This window comes from Pteropus alecto, unplaced genomic scaffold (assembly GCF_000325575.1).
Source record: "Pteropus alecto unplaced genomic scaffold, ASM32557v1 scaffold33, whole genome shotgun sequence".
NCBI classification, from domain to species: Eukaryota; Metazoa; Chordata; class Mammalia; order Chiroptera; family Pteropodidae; genus Pteropus; species Pteropus alecto.
Genome location: NW_006435762.1, coordinates 4,567,516 through 4,589,694, shown reverse-complemented (window position 1 = coordinate 4,589,694; position 22,179 = coordinate 4,567,516). Strand labels below are relative to the sequence as shown.

General features: G+C 37.1%; 1 protein-coding gene across 4 annotated transcripts in view; it reads right to left on the bottom strand.

Annotated features, from left to right (window-relative positions):
- The window catches only part of FNDC3B (fibronectin type III domain containing 3B), a 295,959-nt gene that overhangs the window by 101,108 nt on the left and 172,672 nt on the right, over positions 1-22,179 (bottom strand). For all 4 annotated transcript variants that reach the window (XM_025046052.1, XM_006910837.3, XM_015588553.2 and 1 more), the window contains exon 6: positions 21,112-21,396. In XM_025046052.1, coding sequence (XP_024901820.1) covers positions 21,112-21,396 — 285 coding nt within the window. The remainder of the gene's footprint in view (positions 1-21,111; positions 21,397-22,179) is intronic.

The window sequence follows — 22,179 nt, the reverse complement described above, 5'->3', positions numbered from 1 at the left end:
CTTTAAGCTGTTTTCTGTGCCCTTTTTGTCCACTTCCCTGAGATTTCTGTTCTGAATACCTGTTAAATATTCTGGTTTCATATCACTTGAGAAAATGTGCAGACCGCAGGTGAGAGATTTTAGTAGCATATAATAGAATTTATCCAAAATTTTTGGATTTGTTAAAGCCTCAATTACCCAAGGATTTTCTTATTTAAACGTGACTAGAATGGGGGTTGGGGGAGGATCTGTCTAAACATTTCTAGTTTCTATATCTTTTAGAAATTAAAGTTAAAACAAAGCAAACCAATAACCCAAGAGCCATCTTAAATGGCATTTTAAAATACAGCAAACTTGAACTCTAGAAACATAAATATAAACTATGGTAGACTTTAAGTAGAAAAACATAGAACATATTTGACTTTTCTTGGATTGTGTAATTTCTGCTCTCAATTTAATCTGGCTACATTTTATTTCTTATTCTTTCTAATCAGCACTTCTCTTTAAAAAAAAGATAATCAAAAGAGACATCACCATCTGCTCCAATCCAGGAAAAAAAATGAACTGTATGCTAAATAATGCATCAAACTAAGAAATAAACTAAAACAAAAAGTGAGATTGGGCCATGAAGCAGGAAATGTCTGCATGGAGGATACTGTCTATGAGAGACTTGTCTCAAGAATTGGAGAGACTAGTCTCTGAGAACCAGAAGTCTTCTGCTCTCTTTAAAGGTTTTTCATTTTATTCTCCAAAACATCCCACAAAGTGAAGGTCAATGTGAAAGAAGTCATGAGTTGTTTTCAAGAAAACTACTCTATATCAAAGTCATATGCACTGATCTTGCTGTCTCAAAGTCTTTTATAAAATTAAACTATTTAGTATTTGTTATTCAGTTTTCTGTATAAAATAAAATACGCTTGAAGCACGCAGCTGGCACCTCTGTTGTCCAAATGAGCTACCCTTGTTGTTCAAAATGTGGTAGTCATAAGCTCTTAATAATGTCATTTGCCTGCATAATAAAAAAAAATGCACTTACGAACTCTACAAATGGCACATCTTGCCAGCCACATTTTAAAGTCTGCACATGACAAATCAGTCTCATCTGGTCCCTATCTCCTAAAAGCTGAGGTATACAACCCCTGGACTACGGTGAGCTAATCAGGTTGAGGGGGAATTCATGAGCAAAAAGCAGCCATTTGAGTCATGGACCAAACTGGACAAGAAATAAAAATGCACAAGAGGAAGGTATAAAAGACAAGATAACAAAGAAAAAAAAAAATAGAAGAGATTGCACCCCACCTCCAAAAACAGAGACAGAGGAAGAGAAATGAGTGACAGTGATAAGATTCAAAATATGGATCTCAGTGATTACAATAGACAGCTTTTCATCTAGATAACTGATTCTAAAATAATTTCCTAGAGATTATGCTGATAACATTTCTAATATAAAACACTAAAATGTAAAAGGATAATCTGTGACAGACAAACCTCGAGTACAGAACATGCGCACAAGTCTGTCCCTCTCCCTCCTGGTCTGGCTGAGGCTTCCCACCCTTCATGCCTCTGCTGAGGGATCGAGTCACCCTGGCAGTGTTGCTTTTGTCATCCACCTGCAATGGTGCTCTTTGTAGGGGCTCCTCGAACCTCCCATACTCCTCTCCTATTTCAGCATATATCCTACTGCATGTTTCTATTCACAGTTTATCCTCTACCTCTCCCCAAATGGAATCATGTCTGTGTTGGGTGTCATTGATTCCCCAGTGCCTGGCTCAATGCCTGGCACAGGAACATTTATTGAGTGTATGACTGAATAAATGTTCAAAGAAACACTACCTACAAATGCACATACTAAGCTTTTAGTCTTAAAAGCAAGCACATGATAGACATCATGCTGGAGAGAGTTATAAAGGAAGACAACTTGATAGATCACAATATTATATTAAAAACACATTATGATAAAAACTTTGTCCAAAATCTATAGATCTATATTTTTGCACAGGAAGCCAGTATGTACTTACTAAATAAATTTAACAAGAATCCTGAACTTGGTGTGGATTAGAAATATTTCCACAGGCAAAGCTAACAGTCTCTTAGCAAAAACCTCAATAAAGCCATCACATTTACTATGATGATAAAAATCCAACTAAACACATTACTAATTAAGCAATTAAAAGTTCTTGAATCTCACTCTGGACAGTATCCTGGAGAAGAATGAAGAATTTTACCTACCAATGGTAACTTTTTAATCTGCTACATACTAATCTTATTTCAGAAAATTAAATTAGAATGTGCAATAGTTGTTTTCAGAGGCTAAAATGCCTTGCTTTTGTTGAGCCAAGTTAGTTGTTTTCCAGCTTTCCTATTCCACAAGTTTTTTGTGCGCACAAATCAAGAATCTCTAAAGAACCATTTAAGATGACTCTACTATTTCTATTTAGCAATTAATTACTTAGCCAAACAGGAAAGTTTGCCCTGCAACAGTATTTTCAAGTCTCCCTTTTTGCAATCAATGCACGCTTCCAACTTCTCTGACTATCCTTTCTCCTTTCTACCGTGGAGTATGTGACCATCTGGTTGCCTTTCTTACCATAATTAGTCCTCCAATTGCAATCCCAGAGAACGAAAAACTCAGCATTTTCCACTGAGGGATCCCATTCTTTGCATTGGTCGTTATCCCAGGCTCACGAAGTCCTACTTGGCTCCACTACAGACTCAGTCTCTATGGCTTACCACCTGTAGCAAGCAGTCTAGCTGTTTGAGACTGAGTAAAACACTGCCATTTGCTCAAACTTCAACTTCCAAGTAGGAGTCTATTGACCCTTGAGCAAAAGATTAATTAAGATCTCTTTGATTCTCCTGGCAATAAACAATTTCCGCTGAAATTTTCCCAATAAATTTCCAAACCTCTACAACTAACAGTTAAACAAAAAGATGTCCTAAGAGATAGGAACCTAAATGGGGTGTACACAATAATTCCATCCTATTCTTAGAGTGAAAGATGTTAACTTTTCACTTGCAAGTTCACCACAAAGAATGAAAACACAAGTAAATCTTAGATTTTCAGTTTTAAAGAAGGTGTGATTTTTCTCTATCAATGTATCCATTAAAATAAAATTTTTATTAAAATATTTTGAATACCCAGAGCAACTCAAAGAACTATAAACTATAGTATAAGAATATCATTTATTAGATAGCCCTCTGTAATATATTATCATTGACTGAATTGTTTTCCTCTAAAAATCTATGTACTGAAGTCCTAACTACCACCACCTCAGAATATAACTTATAACTGTCTTTGAGACAGTGTCTTTTTAGAGGCAGTTAAGTTAAAAAGAGTGCATTAAGGTGGGACCTAACCAATATGACTAATATATTTTTTAAAAAGAGGGAATTTGAACACAGACACATACAGGGAGAAGATGATGTGAAGATACAGCAAAAAGACAGCCGGCCATCTACAAGCCAAGGAGAGAGACTTGGAAAAGATCCTTCCCTCGCAACTCTCAGAAGGAAAAAAACCTGCAGACGTTTTGATCTTGGACTTCTAGTCTCAAGAACTGTGAGACAATAAATATCTGTTTAAGCCATATAGCTTGTGGTACTTTGATATGGAGGCCCTAGTAATCAATACATGTATCATACATATGCAAATACATATTTGGTATTATTTTACCCATTTACTACATACAAATACTACAAACTGGAGATTAAAAAATTTGGTCAAGATCACATAGGCAAATCTAAAAGAACCCAGTGTCAAACCTAGGTCTTCTGATTCCTAGTCTAACTATTTCTTTTCGGATGACTTCAAAAATCTCTCACCCTGTCATCTCCTACGTCCAAGGGAAACAAGGGAAGGATGGGGAGAACAATTTTAATTGTGAGAGATAAACAAATCTATCAGCCTGAAGGGATAGCTAGACCACAAAATAATTACAGTGTAAGTTAAAATGTGTTTATACTACTGCTTCCATAAGAGGTCATATCCAATTACAGAGGTCAATTTAAAAGTCCAAAAAGAAGCTACTGAAAATTATTCTACAGACTATTTTGTGCCAGTGTATCAATAATACAATAAATCTCCTCCTTCCCCCCGCCAGATATAGAAATATATCATTCAAGATGTTTTGAGACAACAACACTATTATGCAGTAATTGCTTCCAAAACATGTTAAGAGTATTTCTGCAGTCAACTGTGGCTTTAGAGAAGAAACCCACACTGGTTCCAAAAGAACAGACTATGTTGGACCATCGGCTACAGCTGTTTGCTATGCGGTACCACCTGAAATATCTGTGTGTCCTTTTCTTCCCCATCAGCTAGTACAGAGTGTATCCAGACTATTCAACTTATTTATGGCTCCAGCTGTTTTTCTGTATTTTCAGACACAGCATTTGCTCGAAAGTAGAGCAGTCTTTTTTCTGAAGTCTTTCAATAAGGATAAAGAACTGCTAAACTATATAGTAGACACCAATTCTATTTTTAGATAACTAACCACCACTAAGGTATAAACTAGTATCTTTGATTAGCAGAATGAAATCCCAATCTGGCCTTCATAGGAACCACTGAGCAAAAGTCTCAAAAACATTTTCCTTTGTGAAGGAAACACCAATCCACCAAACAATGTGGCCCAGACCTGTGTTTCTGAGGCGGCTAACAGTTGCTCTGTGCGTGTATAAAGCCCCCATATTATGATAAGCCAGAAAAAAACAGAGAAGAGAATGTGGGGGAATGGCAAAGGCAGGGGGTGCTGTAATTAGGTAGCAGAGCAGTTGAAGGCAGCTGGTCTAGGTGACTTGTCCGACAACATGAATGAAAAAGAACTTTCTAATGGAATGGACTCACAGAAAGAGCGCTGAGGAAACTGATTCAAGAGTTTCTTTAAAGCAGCAAATGGTTGAATTGTTTAGTTGTAATTACTGTGAACTAATTTTCATCGTAATGTAATAATACTATATCATTAGTGTTATTTTGAACTAATCTTCACGTCTACATTTTGAATGAAACGTAAAAGCCTTATTCTCTCTTCCCTATCCACTGAGCTGCACATAAGTACATTATTAAATAGTGGTTACTAAAATGCAATTGATTAAGAAATTGTATGACCAGAATTATAATGATGCCATCTAAGTGAGTGACCACTCATCATGTATAACAATTAAAGTATCACATTTGACCATGGTTATATTACAGCAGGATAAAGTGAAATGAACTAGAGAAAAAGCAAATAGGCTTTGTGCAGATTTGGGTTTATAGCTACCTAAGATTGTGAAATTATAAGCATTCCATCTGCTCACCAGCTGTGGTCCCTAATCCTCTTTAATAACTTCAGCCTGCACGACTCCATGAGAATCCAGGCGTATTCCAAATTTCATTCTACATTAGCTGCCAGGATTGATTTTTAGACACCAGCCTCCAGTGAAAGCAGCATAAAGTTGATTTTGCTGGCAGGTGTTAATTTTCAGAAGAGTGAAAGGAAGTAGGATGAGAGACTAAGAATGGAAAGAAAGAAATTACGGAGGTTCTAAGATCATTCCATTGAGTTTTTAGAGTTCTACACTCTCCAGCAAAGTCCAAAGGCTCAAATAAAGAACATTCGCCTGAAATGTGAAATTAAAAATTCCCTAAAACTTGTAAAAGGCAACATTTAAAAAAAATTTTTGCCTCTAGAATGAGGTTATGTCTCTGTAGCAGTCAGTCCATTTTCCCCACAGAAATCTGTAACTTCTGCCTTTTGGTCACTAACCAGAGCAGAGTCTTGCGCTGTGAACTGTTCTCCTTGTCGCAAAGCTCAGCTACATTTTCCTTAAGGTACTTAAGGCAGATTCCTGACTTAGGCTCCATCATAGCTTAAGTCAGGAATAGAAAAAGTGTTCTCTAAAGAAAAATATCCAATTTTATTAAAGTTACAAACAGCACTCATGGTACTACGCGTGTGTGTTTATTACTTTTAAATTCCAAAATACCTTTCCATCCTCCACCCTCACAGTCACCGTACAGAGAAAGAGAAGGAATGGTCCATTTATGACTGTTGAGCTTGACAACAACCTGGTTTCCAGGCAAACAAAGGCTTATAATATCTCTTTATTATATCTTTATAGTATCTTTAGTTCAGACTGCTGAAAACACACTTTAATTAGAGTTCTCTGCTTAAGCACAGTGGTGATCTGAACCTACATAATGATACCATAAGGGCTAGGATTTGTTTCCTATTCAGGTATCTTCTATCAGAACAGGCTTATCTCCTAGGCTATATACATCACAGAGTCTTCCTTTCCTAGAATGCTATTATTGAAGTGGTCTCTGAACTAAGGTGGTAGAGTTCACCCTTTCAATGTACTTACTGTCTGGTAGAACATGCTTTCTTATGGGGATGGAGTCTCCATCAATAACTTTCCAAGTAGAACCTGTTGTTCTGTCTCCTATTCCATTAAAATTTGGAAGGTGATGGATTCTCACTTTTATTTTGGGCACAGACTTAAGATTTACTTAAGAATTCCCTCCTAAGAACATGGTAACCAGTGGAGGTGGCCCTGGCTGTAAGTGCCAAGGAGGAGTAAGTAAGCAAACAGTCCTCGGTGCTAGTACAAAGTGGTCAGAAAGTCATGTTCCACGACTTTTCCCTAAAACCAGAACAAAATATTTTCATCTCATCTTTCAACAGAATAAGAGCCTATAAAACCATTCTGAGTGCCAAGGGTGCTGCGTAATACCGAAATTATTACACCATTTTTTAAAGACGCTTTAATAAAAGTGCTAAGAGAATCAGACTACTAAGAAATGTTATCTAGAAAACATCCCCTGAACTATGGAAGAAAACAAGTTTAAAACAAAAGGCTGAATCAGTTTCCATATTAAAATCCTGTTTTAATATTTCAAATGTTTTTAATGTCATGTAGTCAAGAGTATCTGAGTGAAGTTTTAATTTCTACAAATTACCTGAAACTCAATGTAAATTGGGTAGAGGAAACCACAAAGTCCAGGTTCTATCTAAGGGTAAGAGCTAACAATAGCAGAAATAATAATGGATGACCAAAAGTGACTGCAACCACCAAAAGAGGCTCATTCTTATTGAATAAAAATGGAGGGAAGCAGTGATGACAGTTCATTACATTTATTTGACTTCATTTACAGGAAAAAGCCTTTATCTGTGGGGATGAAATAGGCTTAGCATAAAATTCCTACCTGTTTGCTCAGTTCCTCAAAAAACATTTTGTGCTACGTGCTGTGAAATTTTGGCATACAAACCGCATAATAAGCTATCTGGTAATTCTTTCCAACTGTAACTGGAATTCTGTATTTGAACCCAAGCCTTATAAAATGAACATTTTTAAATAGAAAACAAAATTCGGCAATTCTTATTATCTATAAAAGATGTTTGGAAGTCCCTTTGAATGAGCTCTGCATTTGAACTTCTGACTCCAATCTGTTTCCAATACATTCAAGGGGTGAACCCTGGCAGGAGAATATAGACAACATAAACATACATGAACAAACATGATGAGGTCAGCTAGCGGTGGGTGCCATAAGAATATTTTTTAAAGGGTGATGTGATGGAGTAGTCAGGAAGGCCTTTCTCACTTTGGGCTATTCCAGAAAGGATGAGGGAGCAAGAGAACTTTTGAGGCAGAGGAAACAGGAAGGGTAAAGGCCCTCGGGCAGGGAGGGCCTGGCGTCTTAGAGTACTGGAAAGGAAGGCGAGCATCTAGGGGCCAGAGAGCTGGAGCAGGGCTGGAAGGAGCTGAGGGAGCAGCCGGTTGATGTAGAATTTTGAAAGCTGGGTAAAGAGAGTGCACTTTATGCTAAGTCCAAAAGGAAAACGCAGGGTTTTAACAAGATCCCCTGGTTGCTGTGTGCAGAATGAACTGTAAGGGAACCAAAATTAAAGCACAGGGATTATTATGTCAGAGAATAAAACCTTTATGAAAGTGCATGTACACGCATACACGGATATTAAAACACAAACAATGTATAAGGGAAAGCTCTGTGCCTTCTCGATATTGCTGTGAACCAAAAATTGTTCTTTTAAAAAAAAAAAAAAAGGCACTACAATAATACTGGAAATTTAGGAAGAGTTTCACATTTAATGAAATATGTTTTGGAGATACGAGATCTTACTACTTGTTTCACAATAATCAATGTGATTTTTGAGACCTATAGAAAAAGCAAGATTTGTGGCATACTTGCTCTACAATCTAAAGAATCTATAAGAGAAAGTTGTCAGTCATGAAATGAATACTTCATTTGTAGTGTGAAGTTATCCTTGTTTTGAATGTTGCTGATCAGAGATAGACTATAGTGTAGGCCATAACATCATTCTAGACAGCAGCAAGCAATACCAAAAGCGGTAAGTCATATTGTCTACATTTGAGATTTCAACACATTTCCATGAATGTTGTGGCGCGCGTGCACACACACACACACACAGAGCCAAATTCTACTAAGTGGAAAATGTATTTCAGCCTCCAGAGCTGTCCTCAAATAGTAAAACAATTTACCAGACATACTTAAATAGTTTTTTCCCAAAGTCCTTTCTTTATTTCTCTCATTTAAATTGGTTCCAAAAGGAACTGGCAGGGCATAGTATATACTATGAGAGTCACTGCTACACTTATGGAAAAAACACGTAAGGAACTAAAACTAAAGGCTCATAACTATGTGTAAAATTAAATGGCTTAAATTAGACAGACTTAATGTTTTAAATTCACCAAAAAATAAGACTAGAGAGCTATTCTGGAGAGGTAACATAACGTGATTCCCTCAACAGCTTCTCTCCCTCCTTATTGAGGTTCTAGCAATAAAACAAGAGTTGACTAAATTGGCACATCTGATACAGCCTGTACCTATAGGGAAGACTGATCTACTGTTTTATCCTCCATTTCTCGATTTCCTGTTTACAAACTATCATGACATCCATACCTGCTGCCTTCTGACGTGTATCATGTTGGTTGATACTATACAATCCAACTGAGTTCTAATGTTTGGCCAAAACATTTTTCCCCCTTTCCCTTCTTCATTTACACAATCTGAGCTGTGCCTTCATTACTCTCGTCAATCTCCTTTTAGGGTTCTTAATAATTCTTGAATTACAGTACAAGGAAACTTTTGAAAACTATAGCAGATACAGAGTTCTGACTACTTTGCTCATCCAAGCAATGATTTTCTGATATTTAAATTATAAAGTTATATATACTTAACTTTGGCATATATTTCCTACCAAATTTCATATAATCATAGAATTCTGGAAGAGAAAAAGAATCTTGACTGATTTCAAACACTATCTCATATGTAGTTAAAATCTTCTATTTTAGGCAAAACACCACCGATGGGTAAAAAAAGGAACTCTATAAGACACGATTTTACTACATCAGGCAATTATTATTAAAAACATAGCAAGAGAGGCAAAAGGGCATTCGAATCACTCTTCTGACACCTTGGAGTCGATATAGCTCATTTCCAAAATTAAACCAAATATTAGACCCCAACCTAGGCAACAGTTATCAAGGAAAGGACACATGTAATCAATCTACAGCATTAGCTATTCAGTCAATATCTAACAAGCATCAGTTTGTATGGAATTTTCTTGGAGTAATTCTACAACAATCAATCATTATAGGATCATTAGGTTCATTAACAATTATTTTGAAACCTTTGTGAGTCTTGTCTCATTCTAGGTGAAAACTATCTTAGTTTCCTTTTGAAGAAAATATATGTTCCAAATTAGATAAGTTCTGTTCACTTCTCCCTGAGAAATGCCATTAACTCTACTACTTACCTCTTAAAAGGAATTATACATAACCTGATATTAATTTCCATTAACTATGTCCTGAAAATACATATTCATCATTTTGCATGTGTATACACACAATAATCCACAAGGCAACTCACTTCTATTTACACAATTCAAGTGAACTGTTATAGCATTCAATTGACTTGCCTCAATTAGCCTAATTTACTGTGTAGATATTTCCTTGATGCAAACTACTACTGCAAAGAGAGGAAGTAGCTCTGCTAAATGATTCCTGGCCTGTGTTACTACAGACAAGTACTCAGTGCTGCTACGGTACATTTATACTAACTGTAACTCATTGAAAAGCCTGTGGCGGAGCTGAGGGAGGTAAGGTAGCAAATCAATTAGACCTAAGCACCATGTAGGGCAGTAGGCTGGCTCTGGCCAGGTCGCTAGATTGGGTACATTGGAAGCAGCCTGTGGTAGACTGAAAATTGCCCCCAATTCCTGGAACCTGTGTATGTTATCTTACCTGGTAAAGTCTTTGGAGAAAGAATTCTGAGTTAGGAATTAAATTATCGTGGATTATCTGAGTAGGCCTTACACGAAATCACACGTACTCTTATAAGAGAGTAGCTTTGATATACACAGAGAAGAAAGTAATGTGAAGATGGAGCACGGAGAGACTTGAAGATGCTGGTCTTGAAGACGAGAATGATGGAGCCATAAGCAAAGGCTGGATGAGGTAAGGAACACATTCTTCCTTAGAGCTTCTAAAAGGAGCCAGACCCTGCCAACACCGTGATTTCAGCCCAGTGACACTCATTTTGGACTCCAGACTTCCAAAACTGTATTCAACTATGAGAGAATAACTTTTTATTGTTGAAATCACTGACTTTGTGTTAATTTTTTCTTCACAGAAAACTAATACACAGTCTATCAGAGGGCTGCCCCACTGTGCTAACCTCTTCATGGACAGCAGTAATTTCAACATGAATAGAGACAGCAAAGGAAATCAAGCCCAATTACATGAAATGTGTTCATACCATGTGCCAGCACTGTGCTAGAGTTTATCACAAACGTTTATTTTTAATCCATTCTCCTACTCATACAGAACTGAAATTTGCACTCAATTTTTGGGATCTGACAATGACTAACTGGGTCATCACACTGCATAATCTCAAATTTCTAGCACAAGGATAATAAAGATTGAGAATACAGACATTTACCCCTGCTCAAATGCAGTTTCCTAGTCACAGAAATTAACGCTGGTCTTTTTCTTTTAATTTCTTGTTTTCTCATCTTGTGCATTAAAATGATTCAAAAATGCTGAGGGAACATCTGCTCACAGCAGTGTAGCAGAAAAGACAGATAATATACTTTCCAATAAGCCTGATGGGAGAATGTTCTTTTGGTAGCAGATACTATGTACGGTGTCCATAAATCTTGGCCTGAAAATATTCCCTGAAGACTAATGAAATTGGATAAAACTGAAATATTACATTCAAGAGTTTCCACAAAATATTCAATTTTCAAATGCCTCAAATTTCTTTTTTTTTTAAAAAAAAAAGTAATTTTCCAGGGAGAAAAACACTATCTAAATAAAGTATAATTAACATAACTGTCACCTATGATTACCATTTGTCTAGGAATGGTTTATTTTCCATTTTGGTGTCTCATTCACCAGCATTAATCAATAGGACTCGTTTCAAGTAAACATCTTCTTGGGCTCTGTAACCTTCTTCCATTTTATTCCTTGGTAACCTTACAAAACCCAGTATATTCTGCCTCACACAAATAACTAACTGATCCACTGCTCCCCAAAAATATCACTTTTGGTATGCTGCCTGCAAAAATAACCATTCATCAGTGGATGAATCATCTGCATCCCTTGATGTTCACTGTTTTCTCTTACTCTTCCTTGACACTGAAAGGGGAAAAAGTTAGCTCTGGCAGAGCAAAAGATGAAAAACAGAACAAAGATATACACTGTATAGATACACTGACCTAAAAACAAAAAACATCAGTTTCCTACAGATGTACCCAATGTTATGAATCAATTCTACAGATAACTTCTGGGCATCTTTTTAAGTTTCGGTTTCTCCTCACACACCAAATCTTTACCAGAGCTGTTAATAGCAGTAATCTGGACACATTTTTCCTAATGCTCTTATCCAGGGCTAGTTACCCGCTAGTGAGATTACTGAAGGTAAACATGGACAAAAGGGTGAACAGGAAGGAATGGAAATATGAGGACACGAATCATCTATCAACTGGATTATGCCCCATTCCAGAAGGGCCATGAACTTATCTAAAGTGCTATCTTTTTCCTCAGATGCGCTCGGTGAGTTTTTAACAGTTTTAAAGTAAGAGCAAGTCTTGAACCTTCCTTATTCAAAAGCCATGATAAAAATCTCGTACTAAAAGCAGTCTTCTAATCCATCATTTTCTACTTCCTTTCCCACTCCAAAAAGCAAAACAAAATAAAAATACTCCAGTGGTAAATGAACAAATGAATGAATAAATTCAAAGTTCTGGATTTGAAAAGTCTATCCTGTAGTAGTAGAGATGATAAATACAGAAGCCAGGTATATGACAGGGGGTTCACAGAATTTAAAATTGCAAGGAAAAAGAAAAAATAGGGAAATAAAGGAAGAATGGGTGAGAATCTTAATTTCTGGGTAGAAAACATCTCACAGATGATCGAGTTCAGGAAACCAAATTTCTGAAAGGTTAAGAACAGAGGCTGGCTAATGTAGCAAAAGATTATTGTATTTCCCATTCTAACTATGGGTAGTATGACCAAAGAATGGTAACCAATCAGCCCTAAAATTATATAAAAGAAATGATGGAGTAAACAGGCATGTATGCACCACAGAATCAGGCCAATCAGAGAGAGATCTTACTGATTCCACATTACATACATCTTTACTACCTAAAAGACTTTCTTTTGTAAAATATAAAATACAAAAAAAAGTGGCAGCACTGGCTTATCAAACTTAATAGAGACAGTTTTGCCCCCAAGCATGACATTTTAGATGGGGCTGGGTCCACTAAACCCAGATACTGAAATCTATGGAGAATAATAATTCACAAACATGAAAATCCTCAATGAAATCAAAATATAGTTTCAAATTAAAAACTGTAACTGAATTTGAGCCATCCTCTCATGGATGATAGTATGAGCAGTAAATAATATTAACAGTGTCTGTGTGTCTCAAAAGACTTTTTTTAAAAAACTAGACAGATGAAGAATTAAGGCACTAATAACCATTTTTCACCTAAAACACATTTTTAACCAGGGTTTTCAAAAGATGCTGATATCTTACGGAGTTCATTGGAGCAACATTCCACCAAAAGATAAATTTTCCTGAAAGACTAAATATTATTTTTTTAATGTGCTTGGCAAGATACTTAAATAGTTTTGAGGAACTCAGTGAACTTAAAATATGGCAGTTTCTCCATCCCTCTTGGTTTTAAGGATCTCACTGTTCCATATAATAATTTGTGTCTTTTCAAATAATAGGAAAAAAGAGGTCAATGTAAGTTCACCATGTGAATTAAGAATAGCAGTAACAAATGCATTTATAAAAATTTTTTTAAAAACTATTGGTAGACCTAGTTCTTTCCTCTCACTTCCTATTGTTATTCTGATGGGTTAGTTCTAATAAGTCTGGAAAGCAAAGCTTGGGCATGTAATAAAAATGTCTTCCACATTCCTTTTTCTTGTATATAAAGGTAAAGTAAGAATGAACTTTTTTTCCCTTCAGAAAGAACTAGCTGCATTTTCTAAGTAGCTCCAGTTTCTAAGAAGACCCGAAAATAATCATGGCATCTTCAATTAAAGCAGACTGCTTTTAACAAAGACACACTAACCCAAGGGTAAAAGGTAAATCCCTTCTTGTTCTTAATTTTAAATTTAAAACTAAAAAAAAAAAAAAAAAAAGAAAGAAAGAAAAAAAGAAAATTCTCTGAACTTCCAGTTTTTAAGCATATCAAAAAGAAAGAAAGAAAGAAAGAAAATTCTCTGAACTTCCAGTTTTTAAGCATATCAAAACTCTACAGATCACTATTCAAAAACCCAATATCCCAAAACTGTGTATTGCTCTCTTTTCAAAGTTCTACATAAGACTTAACTTTTAATTTGCTTATCAAATCAATGTACACTGACAGTGGACACTCTAATCCAGCACAGGAGGAAAACTTAAATGTTGGGAAAGTCCAAATAGGAAGAGTGAGAGGTTTATTTACATGGAGATTTGATCAAAGTGGAGCTGCCAATGAAAGTGCTCATGGACAATAATAGGGCAAAAAGGCCTTCCCCTCTCTACCCCATTCCTCTGGAAAATGTTAACCTAGGAGGAGAAATGGAATATATAAAAATGAAACATGAAACCTCTCTTATTCCTGCCTTTTTTCTAAATTACCTTTATTCCACAGTCCATCTAATCTTCCCTATCCACTGTGTTTGCTCCTTTCAATCTACTTGTTTTCCCATTTTGCCACTTCCTTTTATTTCAATGTGCCATTCTTCTTAGACCCTTCTCATTTCTCTCCTGCCTTTTTATTTTCCAGTCTTCCTGAATCATCACAATCCCCCTTTGTGCTAGAAGCAAATCATCCCCACCACTAACACCTAGTCTTTCCTGCCCTTTTCTGAGGACAGCGCCTACATGGAAAGCCCCATTCTTCTGATGCAGCTGGAAAGAAGTAGTTATGATGGGGCGTAGGGGTGGAGGGAGGTTTAAACTTTAAATTCAACACCAAAAGAAAAAGAGGACATTGTGTAGATGACTACAGGGACATTTATACTCTTTACTTTGTAAATTGTAAATCACGAGCAATGAGCTAGCATATCTATTGTTTCCCATGGACCTTTCCCTTTTCACATTTGTGTTCTCTACTCAACACGCAACAGAATTTTAAGACTTTATTACAGCACCAAACTGGAACAAGGTAACATAGCCTGCTACACTGTGGTGTGTTCAGACGGGCAAATTAAATTTAAAATAAATGCCAAAGTTGGTCATGGCAGAAAGAATGACTTATAAACAGCACATTTGCAATACTGACTATGATTGTCATACTATAATACACTGATCCTACAAAACCAGAGATTCAACACCCTGCTTCTACATACGGCACTTATATGTAAGGATCCTAAAGAACTATTCCACAGGAGATCCAGCAACAAATCAATGTTGATATAACAGCTGGAAAGTTGCCAAAATTCCATCACAAATGCTGAGACTATTTCAGATAGACTATTAATAGAAACGGTTTCTGATTCTACACACTATGTGATAGCCAGCTTCTGTGATGCACGCTCCCCTATCTATCCCACTTCTTGATCATCCTCTCCTGTTATTCACACCACTGTGTAGATGCCTTCCACAAGTACCAACAGATACAGTAAGTGACAAATAGAATATGACTGAAAGAATGTGGAAGTGATGGCCAACAATTTGAAGTACAAGGAAAAACTGTTAAACTCTGAAATTTAGTGTGTTTCCTAGTTAGCTTATCCACCTGGGTTAACTGTTCCCACAGCAAGTAATATGAGTGTTAGCGAAATAAATATCAAGAAGTGTTGTTCGCCCAAGTCGTCTCCAAGCAAACCATCTCCCCTCCTTTCTTCCCAACACTTCTAATATCTAGCAAAGTAATTTAAAATAGTCAATGTGTTGAGCAGGTTCAAACACAGAATCAAGCTGGCCTGTCACGCTTCACTCTTCCACCTCTTATGCCTCACTCCTTAGCTGGACAACAGAGCCCAGCCCAGAGAGGAGGCAGAGAAAAGATGAGGAAGGAGGGCTGAATTTTATTTTTACCCAGAATTCATCGGGTTTTTTATAGGTAGCCATAGCCAAGAGAATGTTTTTAGAACTGGATGCCCTTCGAAATCCCTTCATACCTCAAGTCCTTGGTACTCATGGTTACTCAACACTGACCCAGACTTCAGGTTGCTTTGCCTCTCAGCACCCCGAGGAGTGTGCTCACAGGCGGGGTTCATTCTGCTATCATGATCCACTGGAGACAGTTGTCATAAGCAGAAAAATGTTATGATTTTTCTTCACCCACACTATATATAACATTTTTTAAGTATTTAGTAAGTGTCTGAAACTGTATTAAGAGCTCATGACAGCTCTGTGAAATAGGGGTTATTAATGACCTCCATTTTATACATACAGGAAGAAACTAAAGTTTTTGAGATAAACTATCTTGCCTAAAAGCGCACAGCTCACAGGTGGCAGAGCTGGGGCTAAACCTAGATCTGCAAGGTCCCAACTAGTAAATTACTTTGCTTCTAAGTATGGCACATTTGTGATGGATTCTGACCCAGATAAATTCAGAATTCAACTTAATTAAATGAGAGAATAACAAGTTTCAACTCGACCAAATTAAAGGTTATATATGTACCAGAAACAAACCACGTCATCACTTATCTCTGCTGTTTAAAGGGTTCTTTGGGATGATATGTATTTTACCAACATGGGTTCTGATGTCATCTAAATGCTTCTATGATCACTTCCCAAGAAAGCAAAAAGGCAGAGAAAAAGACGGGTTAACAGAGTTAAGTACTACATACGGCAGAAACAAATCAAAATTCTGCCCTCAATCTTCAAGTGAACATTCATTTTGAAAGAAAATACAAAGAATTTTTTCATATGTTGTCTGTTTTAATATGTAAGTGAAAAATGAGAAGCTTCAAATATGATTTAATGAGTTAAAACTTCTTAAACTGACATGACAAAAATGTCTCATCCTGTCTGTTGAAAGAATCATGTAGTTAACATCTTTAATACATTCCAGATTGCAACAAAAAAAATAGGGGAGAAAGGGCAAAAGGCAAAAAGATAGGATAGGTGAAGTAACTTGACAGACAACTACACTCTACTCATTAGCAATAATTCGGGCCACCATGGTTTCCTCTGCTAAGCTGCATATATGCCTGTGCACCAGTAAAGTCAACACCTCTGTCATAAAAAATAATAATAATAAGCATACTGAGGTGTTACGGAAAGAGTTATTCATAGTTTGACTTCTCCAGCTCTGGCCCTCAGAGGGGAATGCCCAAGTCAGAAGGCATATGTCAGTGAGCAGCACACTCTTGCAAACAGACTTCTGTCCCCAAGCCTGTCTCCTTTCCCATCCCACACTTAGTCAGTGGTTACAAGGTCTGAAGTCACTCAGAGGCCTCCAAGATTGGGGATGCATCAGGCAGCCCAAGTTTGAAAAGGAAATGAGAGTGTTAACTGCTCAGTTTCTTGCCAGAAGGAACATCTCTTGCATTTTGATCCTGGGGTCCACATTGTCTTTTTAAAAAATAAAAGTTATTTGGACTATTCTCACTTTTCAGACTGTACTTGGCAGAGAGATGGGTGAATTCCACGGACCTGAGCTCATTTTTAATTTTTTTCATATTTTCTTAATATTTTTGCCATGCTTAGGATTCACCCGCAGCTGTAGACAGGTGAAAACACAGGATTTATGATCACCAAAGACTTGAGAGATAAAGCAATAGTAAAAATCCCGTTAGAAACTGTACATTTTCAAATGCAGTGAGGAAGGCACACACTCCGGAAGAACCCTGCCCCCTCCGTAACCAAACTCTCTTCCAGAACACCCTGTCCGAGCAAGCCTAGCAGGATATAACTCATGAGCTAGAAAAAAAATGCAAGTGAAAGAAGAGGTCAGTCACTTGTATAGTGTGAAAGCCCCACTAAATATCTTATTTTAAGAAGAAAAGCACAGTGTTTTCTCTTACAGGGAGCCAAGACCAAAAGAGATTCCAAAAGAAAACCTGCCTTGACTCCCAACATTCCAGACCTTATTAACAGTAGGCTCATCCTTCCAAACAAAGGAAACCAGTCAGCCCTGCACAGGTGGAGCAGCCACCCCCGCCCAGAGCCCACGCCGTCCAATAAGACCCACAACTGTTCACAATCTCAGACTCCTAGAGGAAAATGCCCTCCCTAGCCTCACTACAGTAATATCTGCAGAATGAATAAACTTCCACGGTAATTTTCAGTAGATAATAGAGTCAGATTCTGGTTTCTGAGCAATGATAGCAAAATATAGGAAGAGAAAAAAAATGTCAGGGAGGACCTTCCGGGAAGGAATTAGAATATAAAAATCTGGTAATAAGGAATACTGCTTGGGTCAGAAGGCAATTTGTAATCTCTGGAAAAAGCACAAGAATAATGCTTTTGTCATCAGCTTTCAGTATTATTTACAATCAGAAATGATGATTATATGTGGTGGAATTTCATCTAAAGTGTAACTGAATCTTTGGATTGTCAACAATTCCAAAGGTCAAATGCCAAGAGTATGCTGTATCCTCATTTCTTCTATATTTGGAATTCTTACCATTTTGTCTGAATTTTTCCCACATGGTGCTGTAAGTTCTAGAGGCCTTCATAACATACAGCTGCTACCTGTATGTTAGCACCACAAAAGGGACTCTCCTACCACCAGTGAATCCTCACCAAAGTTTTTATTTTTCACTCTAGCTTCACATAATCCTTTCTAAAGCAGTTCTAGCAGATAACCTTGCTCTCCTTTCTATAGATATATGACAAAGGGACTACAATTCTGGTTGAAAACTGGGGAATTTCAGTTACAAACCTGTATCCCACTGGGTAACTTCCTTAATATCATTGCTTTAGTTTTTACTAAGGATAAAATAGAAGGAATAAAACTTCTCTCTCACTCAATAAAGAGCAACAAAAACATCTTTAGCCTCTGTGATGAATGCTATAGGACAATTTTAACTGGGTATTGGCCACAGAACAGGATCATGGCCTAATACTTGTACAACAATCTGCACACAAAGACATAATTTTCCATTCCTATCCCTAAACAACTATGGATTTGGTGCTCAAGGACTGATCTAAAATCAAATGGAAAAGGGGAAAAAGAGAAAAAAAAAAGGACAAATTCTTAAAGTATTTTTTCCTAAATAATCTGCATTATAATGCCTTGGGGAGACAAGCAGGATTCACAGAGGAGGTGATATTTGAGCTAGTTCTTGAAGAACCGAGTTGTAGTTTGCTAGGGAGAGGGACCAGAAGGACAAGCCAAGAAAGGAGAATGAGGCACACATGGAATGGGACAAAACTCTGGACGTCCAGTGGAAAAGTCTGAATGAAGTACCACAGGAGGCCAGGAAGTGCATGTTACACAGTTTAGACTTTATTCTCTAGACAATGCAGACTACCATGAAGTCTCCTTAAGAAGAAAATGGCATGTTTGGATATGAGGTAACTACAGCCAAAGTACCGAGTATAGGATTGGGAGGAAAATGGATAATCGCACATCTTTAAACACTAGGTGGTCCTCTGAAAGGTCTATGAAGGATCACACTGAGCAAAGGGAAACACAACTTGAGCTAGTTAAGAAATGTATGAGATACCAAAGACAGGATCCATGATAAAGGATGCTCTAAGAGGGTACCCAGAGTGTTCTCTCATTCAGAGCTGAGGCAATGAGAAGACAGGAAAATCTGGCACCTGGCTAGATTTCTGCTCCAGTAGCAACCCCTCCCAGAGAGCCTGAATGTGACTTTCAGCGTGAGTGGTCCAGGAGTGCAGAGTTTAGCTTTCAAAAATGTAAGAGGGGTTTGTGTTTAGGTAGAAGCCATTTCTGGCTTGCAAGAGAAGGGTGTGAAGGGCAGAGGGAAGGCCATCAGATGGGAGAGTAGAGGAATATCTATTTTGAGAAGGGGATCACTTGGATGAGAGTCAACCTTAAGATTACAGGAGGGAGACAATAAGAATGTTCCAGTAACAAGGGTGACCATTATACCTAGGTGTTAAGAACTGAACTAGGCTATTTTTAATAATTAATAATGGGAATTAAAATACTCATTTTACAGATGAAGATACAGAGATGCAGGGAATACTAAAAGCAAATAGTTAGCAAGTGACAAGGTCCGATGTCTGATACCAAAGCCCCAACTGTTTTCCATCCACATCACACCATTAACACCAAGGTAATGCAAGGAAACAGGAATCCCACATTTCTCTGTGGGGTACCGTGGGAGTCTGTCCTGCCTAGGTTGTTTTCCTGAAGGTAACAGTAAATGAAAAGTGGGGCTGGCTGCAGAGCAGTATTCTTGAGTAATACAGCAAATTGTTCTAAAAGAGGAAATGGTACAATAGTTACGTGTTCAAACAGAAGGCCTGTTCTGGAAAACAAAGCAATTAAGAATACAGGATTCATTCTGCAAATATTTACTGAGTAGCTACTATATGCCAGGTATAATTCTAGGAGGTAGGGAGAAAATGGCTAAACAAAGTTCCTATGTCATACCAGGAACAACGTTGTGAATCACACCTTCTGTAACGTCCTTAATATTAGACAGTAGTTCTCTTGGCTGACCATCATTCTCAGAGGAAGTTTGATTTAAAAACAAACAAACATGAAATCAAGTGAAAAGATTCTGATGTTAGTAGTTCTAAAAAGAGGTTTTGGGATCTGTATTTTTTGAAGTTCCACCAGTGTTTCTGAAGTACAGTCAACTGAGAGAACCAGGATGCAAGAGAATACTTAATTTATCTCCATCTTTTTAAAATATTTAATTGTCTAGATTAAAATAAGTTGTTTGCTTCTTTACGTGTACTTACTTTTATCACAGGATCAAAGTACAAATTGAAAGTTTGACCTTTTTGGCTTAACATTTGTCTTTTATAAGTGGTAAGAAGGTAATTAACTCAAGTAGATTCTCTCTGAAGCTAGGGGATTCTGAGGATAAAAAGTTGGCCTCCTCTGGAAATGCAGACATCTTAACCAAAGTAGAATGTAGAAAAATACCACAAGCCACATGCCATAGTTAAGTATATGTCCTATTCTTCGGTAAACCATATATGAATGTAAATAGATCAATCATACTAGCATTAAGTACAGTTTATATTAATCAGATGGCATCATTAACTTGAGAATTATGTAAGAAATGGGTCATACACACACACCCGTTAAGCAATGATAAATTTCAGTACAGCACGAAACTAATTATATCTGGTTTTCTAAGGTGTAATTGTTTGAGATTTAAACTAAGCCTTATACTTCTCAGAAAGACTGCTTTACTTTGGATCTCTTCTCTTCCACATCTATCTACTTACAGTGAAACATCTGAAGGAGGATGATGTGAAAACACTTTCAGACACTTGTTACTGGGATTAAGTAGACTGTTATCTGGCACATGTCACCAAAAAATAGTATTTCTGCCGTGAAGTGTTAATAAAAGACGATGCAATATTCCGGCCTAAGAAAATAATCAGAGGTCTACCCAATCATTCCTAGTAGAAAAACCAACAAAGTATTTCTTATGTAAAAAATATTTCTTTTAGGCTGACCCTGTCTCAGTAATTCACTCCTTAGGGTAAACATCTTTGTGTGTTACCTTGCAAATCTGAGTCATTCGACTTCGGGCTACTTCTTGCTCGCCGCTCCGTTTTCTTAATCCCTGGCCCGCCGCCGCTGCCGCCGCCTCCACCGCCGCCGCCGCTGTGGCCTTTCCCGTAGCCGTTGTACACGGTGGTGCAATTGCTCTTATAGATAGAAGACGGCGGGCTGTTGAGGCGATTCTGGCGGTCGATCTGGCGGTCTTTCAGTTTTTTGTGTGGAGGCTTGCTGTACTGGTCTTCTCGGGTGATGTAGCTCGACATTCCATAGAGTGGTATAATTTCTAAAATGGGTGATTACGATAAATACAAGCTCAGTCTACATTTTCAATAATAAATTATTAAATGGTTAAATGACCTGACTTCTAAAGAAAGGAGTTAAAATATTACTAAATACAATATACACATATTTTTAAGAAAACAATATATACACATGTATTCTCATTACATGTATTAAAGTATTCCCATTCTTTTCTCATCAATCAAGGAATAAATTACTCATTAAAATCCATATTGTGTATTCAGAAATGTTCCAGAAATTATGGAGAATACTGAAGACGACAAGGTTATTGTCCACAAAGAATTCATATTCTGGTTGAATTTATAAGTTTGATTTTGCCTGTCAAGATGTTTTTTTTCCATAGTTGCAATATCCAAAAATTTAGAATAAACAAAATATCCCCTTAAATGTTTACACAGAATCAAAATACTTAAAAGTATACTAACCCTTGTAGACAGAATAGCATTTTTATTGGAAACTATACAGCAACCAGAATATGAGGAGTTATTTGTGGTAAAAGAGTCAACATTTGAACAAAACTTACTAAAATGATAATGAGAAATTTCCATTGAAAATAATCAATGCTCACAAAATCAGGGAAAATACTCAAGGAGAAATTTTAGGGGTAAACATAAGCTATCTTTGCAACCTGGTGCCAAACATAGTAAGCTGTGGTTTCAAACTTCAATGTTGGAGTAATAAGGAGGCAAGGCAAACTAACAAAATGTCACTTGGCTTCACTATGCATAGTGATAATTTACAGGGAGCCTGTAAAATATCTCATGAT